Here is a 12,001-nt window from a genome sequence, read left to right on the forward strand (position 1 = left end):
TAATTGTTTAATCAAATTTATCCCGATCCAACAACATCATTACGATAGGTACCTGTTTTTATTGGGTACCACGTAACACAATCACCTAGGATTAATAAAAATGACTTTTCAGTGTAGCTATGAACTATTAAAAAATGATATCGTTTTAATACCAAAAATGTACCCTTGTGAAACCAACAATTTAAATACATACTCAGTAAAAAGGGTATTACCAGTATCATGGACAAAAATTAAATCATTAAATATAAACTATGCGAATACAAAAGAAAGTATATTCTTTTCAAACTTGACGGAAATCTTAAATCAAAATTGTATCGATGAAATTCCTAACTTTCACGTAACAAAACAAATACAAGTCCCCGAATAATACTTAGATGATATAATGCTAAAGAAAATGCCACAACCACTTATTGATGATTTTTTAGGTGATATAATTTATATTACATGGTTAAGCATGGTTACCATAATAATAGGGTTCATAGGGTATAAAATATACCCTGTTATTATCAAAATAGACATGTTAACCGTGCCCCCCTCCTATTCCACAAAGATAATTATTCAAGTTAAACTATACAAATAATTAATACATTCATCTTTACTACTCTTTAACAAAACAAACTTGGTTGAATAAAAATCACAATGTAAAACCAACTACAATATATGTTCGAACATCATAATATTACAATAAATAGGGTAGCCATACGTCCCGGTATCCCGAGAAAGTGTTTCGGGACAGCGATTTGTCCAGGTTTCAAGATTTTACTAGATAAAATACCGATTTTAAATTATGAGAAAATATTGTCTTCCTACACATTACAAAGTGCAAGAATATATGGCATATGCGTGATAATTATAAGTATTTAATTTTTAGACTTTGTATGGTAAAACCCAAAATGTATTACCGCGATAATCATAAACTTAATGGTTTTTGTTAAAACCGCTACGTCACTACAGTAATTATGTTATCTACTTTAGACTCTAGTAGTTTAATGTTCAGTATCGTTGTACACGTTAGTTGTCTTAGTGTCTTCGGGTCACCGTCTGGCTGTCAAATATAGATTGCCGAACAGTGGCGTGGCGTGAGTTGTGAGAGTGTGTAAGCAGTAGTACATATTATAATTCCCCCCCCCCCCACCCTCACACTGATACCAATAAATTAATTTACTTACATATTTTAGAATTTTATTAAAAAAAAAAAAACTTCTAATAAATAATAATAACATTTATTTATATGTCAAATCGATTATTCTTGTTTTTTTTGTGAACTCGTCAATTACATCATCATAAAATGAATTTTGATTTTGAAGTGTAGTCAACAATCGTTTCTCAATTGTTAAAAGCGACAGATCTGAAAGTCTATTTTGGGACTGGGAGTTTCTGAGATGCGTCTTTATTCTTTTCAAACAGGAAAATGAGCGTTCAGCGCCTGCACTTGTTGCTGGAATGGTTACAATCAATGATGCTAATTTTGTAACTTGTGGTAAGCTATCTGATAAGTCAGTAGATTTGAGATACATCCAAAGTTCATGAATGTTTGCTTTATGAAATTCAGTAGATGAGTATATAATAGAAAGTTCACTTCGTAAAATTGCAAAATCAAAATGTTCACCATATTTATCTTTCAACGAGTCCATTGAATTTGTAGGAAATTTATTGACATACTGTTCAAATTTTAAAAAATCTAATAAAGAAAAAAAAAGTCAGTTGAGTTATCTCTGCAAATCTTTCATTAGTTTTTGAAATTAATACGTCAATGATTTCAAAATAGAGTCTTCGGTAATTTGTTTTTCTATCTACAACTGATACTTGAGTCACCCTTTGCCTTTTTGATCTTAACGGTAAATCTGTATGATACTGTTCCGATTTCAACCAAATGCGTTCAAAATCATTTTTCATATTTTTTAAATGATTTAAAAAATCAAATATTTTTGTTTGTATTTTATTACAATAAGTCACATCAAATATTTTTGTTTGTATTATATTAAAAAGTATTGTTGCTTGAGGTAAAATATTTCCAAATATTAAAAGAAAAAAATTGAAGTCAAAATCTTGAATTGTTTGACAAAATCCTTTAGCGCACAATAACGTTTCACTATCCCATTTCTCACCATTTTCTACGATCGAAATCATGAGATTTAAAACTTCTTCTTTGTACTCAGACATCATTTCAATAAGTCTACTATTATAATTCCATCGTGTTGGAGCCACAGACGGAAATCTTTTTTTGATTTCTTGATCAAGTGCGTGAATTCTTTTTGTTGATTTTGAAAAAAATGATGAAAGTCCAGAGAGCGTAGTGAAAAATATTTTACATTCTTTTATATAATCGACGGATTATTTTAATATTAAATTTAGTTTTTGAGCATAACAATGTACAAAAATCGCGTTTTTACATTTTGAGCGAACTAATGTCTGTAACCCGTTATGTTGTCCTGACATGACAGCAGCCCCGTCATAAGTCTGTGCAACTAATTTATCTATGCATTTATGTTAATATAATAAACGAAAAACATGTTCAGCTAAACACTTAGCAGATCGATCATGACTGACATCTACAAATCCCAAAAATTTTTCTTCAACTCCTTCATTAGTCACATATCGTAAGATTGTAGATAACTGAGATTTGGACATGATATCTGTTGTTTCATCCATAATTATAGAAATGAAATTTGTATGTTCAATTTCGTTTTTGAAAGTTTTTAATAAGATATTAGAAATAGATTGAATGAGATCATTTTGTAGGTCTCCAGAAAGTCCAGAAAAAACAGTAGATGTCGAAAGATGTCCACTTAATTTTGGATCGAGTGTACCCATTAAATGTATTAACTCAACATAATTTCCCCTGTTAATAGATGTGACTTGTTCGTCATGTCCGCGAAATAAGAGCTCTTGTTTTGCCAAATAACATGTTGCATCAATTAATCGACTTAAAACGTACCTATTATTTTTAACAGACTCATTATGTTTTTCGATACTTTGCTTATATGCTTCACTAAGACATGTTTCTATTCTAATATTGCCAAATTTCTTTAAAATAATTAAAGATTCGATATGAGAGCGATTTATTTCATGTCGATGTTTTAAATTATGATAATTGTTTAAACCACTGCAGCCATACTTAGACCAAGTAATAGATTCATGCGAAAATAAAATACACGGCCAGCAATATAATTTTTGAGTTTTTTGACAACCAGACAACCATTTATTAGTATTATAATAAGAGGGATTAAAGTGACGAAAATTATTTTTACATTTTGATTTTAAATATTGAAGTGTTGGTGTAGGTCTCCCTTTATTTATAATATTTTGCTTTTCAATAAAAGTATTTGATCCAAACGATTTTAATAGTAATTTTTCAATAATACAATTACATTCGTTATTACCTGAAGAGCTTGTCGAAGAGTCCATTTTTCTATAATACATTAAACATTATTAATAAAAACGTAGTGTTGTAGACGCACGTTGCATTAGCATTCAATGATCGCTATTCGCTGTCACACGGTCGCGTACGCATTATGAAAAATGCTTACGAACTATGTAATAATACGTGCCCCCTCCTATTGTACTTTGCCTATTTCACTTTAATAGGCTCGCGTAAGCAGTTTCAATTCGCATTACATGATGAATAGTATAAATAAAATAATATGAAAATAAATCGCTGATAATACTATGGGCATCGATAATGTAGACGGTGTGAATGATGGCGCGGCGGGCGGTGGCACGTACATTACTATATACTTGTGAAGCAACCATCAAACATGTTACGCGCATCCTAAAAATAAATGATAACTTTTATTAAATTGATTATTTGATTTGATTTTATTCAAAAAAACTTTTTTTCCTCTTTTCAAATGTAAGCAGTGCTTACAGTGCTTACATGTACGCTACGCCCCTGTTGCCGAATTCCGTTCGTGTAAAATAATTAAAATATTTACTTTGTTTTGGTTAAATTAATTGGTGTAAGCTATTTTTCTCGTGACGACATAATGCCACCAACACGGAGTGGTAAACGATTATGTAGATTTACAGAAAAATTGCAAAGTGAATTCACGTTTTTGAAAAAAGTTTGTAACGATAACGATTATGATGTGTACTGCACAATTTGTTCGAGTTCATTTTCCGTTAGTCGTGGAGGTCGGGCAGATATAACTGATCATTTAAAAAGAAATAAACATAAAACGGCAAAACAAGCGGCTACATCCAGTTCAGTCAGTAATTATTTTACACCTTTAAAAGCAAATGATAACACATTAAAACTTGCAGCAAAAGAGGTAACTTTTGTGTACAATTTTTCATTCTCAGAGTTTTAATTCAATGACGTGTACATCAACTTTAATTCGTAAGCTATTTGACGAAAAAAAATTCACAGCTGCTCGAACTACCCACATAACACACAAACTTTTACTAAGCATTTCATAAATATTGTAATTCTGATGTTCATAGTTAAATAAATATTTAGCTTTGATTGAATTATGATCGTTTAAGTGTAGAATAAACCTTGCATAAATCTCATTTGAACCAAAAAAATAGATTGAATGAACGCTTATTCTGTAATGTTATCTGTACGTTGTTAAGTAAATATCTATTAAACCTTACTTCTTGGTTGGAATTATGTTCATACAAGATTTAACCTACATTAAATCTATTGTAAGTCAATCAATATTTAAGATTTATTAAGCTTTTAATTCTTATTTTCAACATTATAATAATGAATTAATTTTGTTATTTTTTTTATACCTATTATTAATTAAGGTTGATTTCACCTTAAATTATGGATTAATTGATATTTTTTTTTAGCTTAGTTTAATTTAAACTATAATTATTTATTTATGTATCTATATCTTTTGTAATATAAAGTTAACTATTTTACTTTGAACAGTACTTTCATATTATTTGAAAAAGAATCATAATTATTATAAAAAAGAGTACCAACAAATAATAAGTCATCATATTCTATAACAAAGAAACACAATTTTAGTAATAATATTTGTAGGATTTAGGAATGTAATATAGTAAGTATTTACTACTTCATACATACAAATAAGAACTTAAAAAGTATATAAAAAAAAGATAGACAAACCTACTGTAATATCAGTGCATAATATATTATATATCATTAAAAAAAATACACAAATTTGTATTAAATAAATAATAAACATTAATCAGTATTGTAATTAATAATGTAATTATTAATGAAACTCTTAGAAATAATTATAATAAAAAAAATATGCTGTAGGTATAACATTAAAACCGAAAAAAATTAAAAAAAAAAATTCAATCACTAGTTTTATTCTTAATCTTAAATGGGGTCTGGATAAGAATATACTTTATAACTAAACTATTTTTCAAATGAGAACGCACCGCGTCGCGCATCGTTATCAGAAGCGGGCCACACACCACTCCCACAAAATTAGTAATTCTTTTCTAATTAGTCGCCATCGGTCGGCTCCTATCGACGCCGGCGTGCATACAGAGAATTGAAGTATTAATTATTTTCTATCACATCATACTGTCGTACGCCACAGAATATTATTTTTTTTATACGCAAATACATAAACACTTACGGATTATTATTATTCATGATTAATTGGTGTATTTCTTATAAATCTACCTATTGCATTATGTTATTTTATTATAGATGGATAGGTCAATATATTTTATTATTTTATTTCAATGTATTTTAAAAAGTACAGAAATTCATTTATTTAATATTTGTTTTAATATTACACATAATTTTAACAAGTACAGAAAACCATTTGTTTAATATTTCTTTTTTTATTACACATAAAAAAAATCAAAATTTAAAAAAAACATAAAAATATAATTAATCAGACTCGAACTCGGTAGAGGAATTACCAATATTAATGATGACAGGTTCTACTTCTGCGGACAGCATTTCGTCAACAATGAAATCCATGTCGTAAAATTTTTTTTCAATTTTCTTGGTATGACTAATGAAATTTTTCCACATATTGGCATCTACTCGTTCGATACCTTCCAACAACAAGTTTTTTACATCACCTAATTTGTAGCTGGTATTATTTATTTTGACGTGGTGTTTGACTGATGACCAAGCTCTATTGGATTTAGCTCACAATGATATGGCGGGAGTCTTAAGATGGTGCGGTTGTGTTCTTTGGCCATTTCGTCTATAACGTATTTTTCGTGCATTGGTCTGATTTTCTCTACCATTTTAAGTAGTCGAGGAATTACCATAGGCTTGTCGATTACTTGACCTTTGATATGATGCGTTATCCATAATGATGACACAGTTTTCTTTTAGTCGCGGTAATATACTTTGCATCCATTCTGAAAATGTGTCACCATTCATCTCATCATGATAATCATTTGTGTTTTTTTTTGATTCAAAACATAGGAGTCCACCTGGTACAAATCCGTCTTCCGATCCTATGTGCAAAATAATCAGTCGTTTGCCTTTCCCGGTTGGATTTTTCGCTCCCGATGTTAGGCCCCGAACAAAATCATCATGGCACGATTTAACGGTCTTGTCTACCCATATTTTGTTGGTACATTCTCCGGCATTGACCCAAGTTTCGTCCAAGTAGTACAGATGTCTCCCTTCTTCACGATATTTTTGTATATCCTCCAGGTACTGTTGTCGCCATACAACTATTTCGTCTTTTTCGACAAGGGCACTATTTCGGGCTCGTTTGGTATATTCGAAATCCATGTTTATTAAAAGACGATATAAATTTGTTTCTGAAATATAAGGTAAGCTATCGTCGTCTTTCACAACTCTGTATATTTTGGCCAATGTAGGAACTGTTTTGTTGAACCAAAAGGAGTGTACATGACGACGCACAGTGTTTCTATGTAAATCGTCGAACGCGTCTTTAAACGATTTCTTACAGCGTTTTCTGTTTGGAGATGTTACAGTTTTTGAGGTATTGTACTCACTTATGTGCTCGAAATTGTTCGTTGCCCAATGCCAAGTTGTTTGGAAAGAGTTATCCGACATTCCCTGATCGAAATGTTCGGATTGTTTTTCAACTCCATCTTGTAGGCGTTGATAATCATAATTTTTTGACTTGATGAAACAAACTGGAATAAATAAATGTATGATAATAATAGTATTTACGTTGCAAGTAACATATTACGTTATATATTATATACTTTTCTATAATATAATTAATCACAATAATACTAACCTTTCCCTTTGGATTTTTCTTAGTTGGTGTAACAATTATCTGGTCATCCATAGTTTCGCTGAATAAGCGGTGCACGACAAAAAAAATAATTTAAACGCATAAATTGATACCAAAATGCAATAAATTGGCTGAGCGCTTAAAAACAACAGAATATATCGTTTTACACGTACGAGCGGCCGTCAAGTGTTGTGTTAATACAACTCACTGTGTACACAAGGTGGTACCACTAACGACAACTGAAATTGTCGGGAGTGGGGAGGACGTGCGCGCGTTTCGACCGATTTTTGTCCGCCGCCCGGTGCGTTCTCATTTGAAAAATAGTTTATAGTTCTATTTCGTTGGATGCATTGTCAGACAAAGCAAATTTTTTTATGGTTTTCACGGATTCTAAAAACTAAAATTCATTATAAATAAAAACTTAAATATTGTAATTTAAGTTTCTTACCAAATATAACATTCTTGACCAGTAACTTATCGAAAGGGCGTTTTTTATTCCCGCGGCCATTATAAGAAAATTTACATAATAATTCAGGTGTAAATAGTAAAGTCATAATTCGTTTTACCATACATTTAATAGACTTGCCACCGACTGATGATAAACGTAGACACTGTGCCAGTAATAATTTTACTTAATTAATTCTAATATATAATAAAAAATGTTATTATATTATACTTATATGACATACCAACTGATTCCGAAAATTTTTATCATTAGATAAATCATTTACAAATATTTCAAGCTTTTCTTCATTTTCGATAGGTAATCTACCATCTATAATAAATGTATCAAACACACATGTGTCACGTCCCGCGTAGTCACACGGTAAAACACATCACAAGGAGGTTCCCATGTACATCAAAAACCACAACTATGGATAAGTTTGACGCGGCACACAGGTGGTGGTGGTGTGCGCACGGGTCGCGGGTGTTATGAACCGAAAGTTTAACAAAAAGAAAAAGACAAAAAAAAGAAACGACCTCGGGTTGTTGTGGCACAATATATATGTATATTTAATACGCAGATTAAATAACAAACAAAAGAGAAATAATAATAATAATAATGATGAGAAAAAAACGTACACCGCACAAGATGTCACAATTGAAAAAAAAATAAAATACAGTAAGGTCGGGAACGTGTGAGTAGTGTCTCGGTACACGATCTCGGAAAAACAGCACGGTTATATGGTGGTACCTGTCGGACGTCGTAGCGACCGCTCGCGTCCCCTGACTGGTGATGGATGGGTGGACGGGGGTCGCTGCGGCGTTACGTGCCGCGGAGTGGTGGTTGATGAGAGAGATAAGGACACGGTCGGCGACTGCCGTTTCGATAACGGCTGCCGCACGGGTCCGCGTCAAGTTAGATTATTGTGTTCACGTGGTTATTACACTAGAGATTACAATAAGGAATTAGAATATCGAAATCACAAGCGTGGACAAGTGAAAGGTAAAACAACGTTTTTATGGGAAATTGAAATAAAATAGTTTATTGGAATGATGTGGTGACCACATCCTGGGCATTTGCGTCAATAATTATGTCACGGTCCGGAGATAACGCACACACACTCACAATCTATAGGAAATTATCTTATTTTATTATCGTCTTCATTTACACACACACACTTGGGATTTTACACACACACATGCCATATCACATATAAAAGGGACCCGAAAACAAGGGCAAATCAGACGAGTCTTGTCTATGCTGCACTGAGCACCTTCACGTCAGTGTATGTTATGGTCTGGACTTTTTTTTAATTATTTTATAAGTCATAATTGTTAGGACTTAGATAATTTCTATCACTAGAATATTTACAAAATTGTAGTTAGGATAATTTTTATAAGTTAAATAAAATTAATTATTTTAAAAAGAAGTCTTAATTATTCCTGACTACACTTCCAATCAAGCGTTGACAGAGACGTTGTAACTGAATAATCAGATCGATCGGTTGGCACGTAACACATGAGTCTCTAGTCTTTGCCATAGAATTTCCTTCACCGTTTTGAATAAGTATGTCTAATTTTTCATGAATTGAACGGATTTCATACTTCATTGTTATCATATAATTCAATAATCTTGTATACTGATCATCTGTTAAAAAAAAAAAATGCAAGTAAATACAATATTTCTTAAGTATCTGGTTGGGTAAGATAAAGCAAAAAGAAATATAGCAGCTATATTATTTTGTAAGCCTTATAATAATTATCCTAATGAAGAGTTTATTGTTATTTAAAATTTGATGATGAGGTCTTGAACATACATTTATAATTAAATTTCAATTCAATAATAATAATAAGAATATATTAATCAAAATAATATTTAAAATTATTAATAGGATCATTATTATATATTGTTACCTTTTTGAACAGTTTTTATCTTAGTAGATGAAAATACGTGCTACGTGCCATTGGAAAACTTTCATCTATAAATTATAAGAACATAAAAGTTAAGTAAATAGACACATTTTTATAGTTTTTTTTTTTTTTTTTAAGGACATGCTTAAGATTACAATTGGTACTGTAAGTTGTTTGCACAATTTGACTTAACTATTTAACTTTTAACTACAGTAGACGCTCGATAAGCAAAATTCAAAGGAATGACATTTATTTAGACTCATCAAGTTTCCACTAAAATTCAAATTCAAGTATTGGATAAAATAAAAATGTAATAAACCGTAATTAAGGAAGATATTAAATTTAAGTATAATAAATAACAAACCACACCAGAAAATGAAGTTTTTGAAGACATAATTGGGCTGTTGTTTAAAACAATAGTTTGAGAACCATCGAAGTCCGAAAATATTAATTTTCTGTTAGTTTCTTAAAGAAATACATTAATAAAATCAATTAATTTATAAGAATATAAAATATTAATAATACAATGATAACCAAATATATAATACAAGTAGTACACATCATAAGTAATAAGTAATAATTTGAAGACCAAAAATACTAGAACTAAATACCAGATGATAAATGTGATTTGTCTTTATGAATACTGTTGTCGACCAGTTTTTGAGAAGATGAAGCTGTTGTGGTAGCCAAAGAAATTTTATCTGCTTAAACAATTTAAATAGTTTCATTGATTTATATTTATATATAAGGTAGAAAATTAAAAAATTTATACTAATAAAATATATTAAGATAAACATTACTAGTAGTAAAACCAATGCTGTCGATTACTTTACATAAATAATTAGAGTCTGCAGTAGTGTTTAATATTTCATCATTACTATGAACTGTTGGTGTTACTTTAAAAATACAATAAATATTTTATTAAGAACATGAATAATAAATAGTTTATGTATAATATATATTCTATAGCTACAGATATATTTTAAAAACTAATGAACTATTTACCAAATGAAGAGCCAACAGACATTTTTAAGGGGACCATCCATTTATCGGTTTTTTATAAATTGAATGATTTTTCTCAGTCATATCATAATCATCATATTTACTACACTTAGAAGATCCTTGAATAGTTTTACTAATTTTAAGTTCATCATCTGCATAAAATCCATCAATAAATTAAAGACCTAGTAACACATATGTAATAACAAACAGCTATAAATCATTAATTACCTGTAGAACATAATGGTAAACTATCAGATTTAAGTGAAGTATCGGAAATATCTCCATCTGAAATAAATTAAACACAATAATTTACTTAGTGTTCTAAGAAATTAAAAGAATAACTACTGTTATCAGTACCCTAAAAAAACAGTCCAAAAAAATCAGAGACCACATGGGCCGCAGACCTCACTCACACTGTATAATATAGTCAACGATCATTTATAATAATATAATAATATTTGTGGCACTAAACTTTTGTTTCATTTTCAAATCGATATATAAGTATAGAAATTAATAAATATTTAATGTTTTAAATGTTAAATATATTTATTTTAAAAAATAAAATATTGATTACTACAAGTAAATACATTGACTTTTAGCTTTGGGTAGTTTTATATTATTATAAACATATTAAAAATATGTTGCGTACAATAATGCGTTTAAAATCAAGGTAGTCGCAACGAGTTGGCGGTAGGCGCGATAACGCACTTGTACCGAAAATTTTTTTTTAGTAGAAACTTATTATTATTATATATTTTTAAAGCCATACCTATAGGCAGGTGTCTGGTAAGTATAGTTATTTAAACTGTAGGTAAAATAAAAGTTATACATATTTACCAGAATGTGAACTTGAAGTTGATGCTTTTCGTTGTTTTCTGATTTTCTTTTTAAATTTAGTTTCTTCAGTACATGATGAATTTTTTTATAGCTTTTGCATAACTGTCTACAACATGAACAAAATTACTATGATTACCTAGTATATAACTACTAACTTCTTATACAAAATCATACAACAATGAAGAATTTAAAATATTATACCTACCAATTATACTGGACAAAGCACGAGTTTCAAAAAAATTAAATTCATTTTTATTTGCTTTTATCGTATTTCTTATTGCTCTTTCGACATATATTGCTTTGGTAGATTTTGGCCATCCACAAATACCTTTTTTAACATTAAACCATTTTTGAGGAACCACTTCCACAGTGTCATCCAATATAAAATTAACTACTAGCCACATGGTACAAATTTTTGAAGTACAAAACAAAAAAATATTTTAAATAAAATCTGGAACCATATTATAACAATATTGTGAAATATAAAACTATTATTTTATTGTACATGTATACTTACCAAACCAGTGAAAATATTGTTTTGCTGAGGGTGCAACTATTTAATTTAATTTATAAATTATTCAAAATAAAAAAAATTAATTTTGTAAACAGGAACATACTAATACTAGTGTAGGTATAGATAT

General features: G+C 29.8%; 2 protein-coding genes and 1 pseudogene across 2 annotated transcripts; all 3 read right to left on the reverse strand.

Moving 5' to 3' along the window:
• Nucleotides 1–1,223: 1,223 nt before the first annotated feature.
• LOC112691430 lies at nucleotides 1,224–1,689 on the reverse strand. Its single transcript, XM_025565676.1, has one exon. The coding sequence runs from the start codon at nucleotides 1,632–1,634 to the stop codon at nucleotides 1,224–1,226; it is 411 nt and encodes a 136-aa protein (XP_025421461.1). The 5' UTR covers nucleotides 1,635–1,689.
• A 3,585-nt stretch (nucleotides 1,690–5,274) lies between these two features.
• On the reverse strand, nucleotides 5,275–11,913 carry LOC112691412 (annotated as a pseudogene).
• Nucleotides 5,845–7,286, reverse strand: LOC112691428. The gene is made up of 2 exons (XM_025565673.1): nucleotides 7,170–7,286; nucleotides 5,845–7,062 (listed from the first exon to the last, which is right to left on the reverse strand). Exon 2 carries the CDS (start codon nucleotides 6,977–6,979, stop codon nucleotides 6,194–6,196), a length of 786 nt encoding a protein of 261 aa, XP_025421458.1. The 5' UTR covers nucleotides 6,980–7,062; nucleotides 7,170–7,286; the 3' UTR covers nucleotides 5,845–6,193.
• Nucleotides 11,914–12,001: the final 88 nt, after the last annotated feature.

This window comes from Sipha flava, unplaced genomic scaffold (assembly GCF_003268045.1).
Source record: "Sipha flava isolate LNK unplaced genomic scaffold, YSA_version1 612_pilon_pilon, whole genome shotgun sequence".
NCBI classification, from domain to species: domain Eukaryota; kingdom Metazoa; phylum Arthropoda; class Insecta; order Hemiptera; family Aphididae; genus Sipha; species Sipha flava.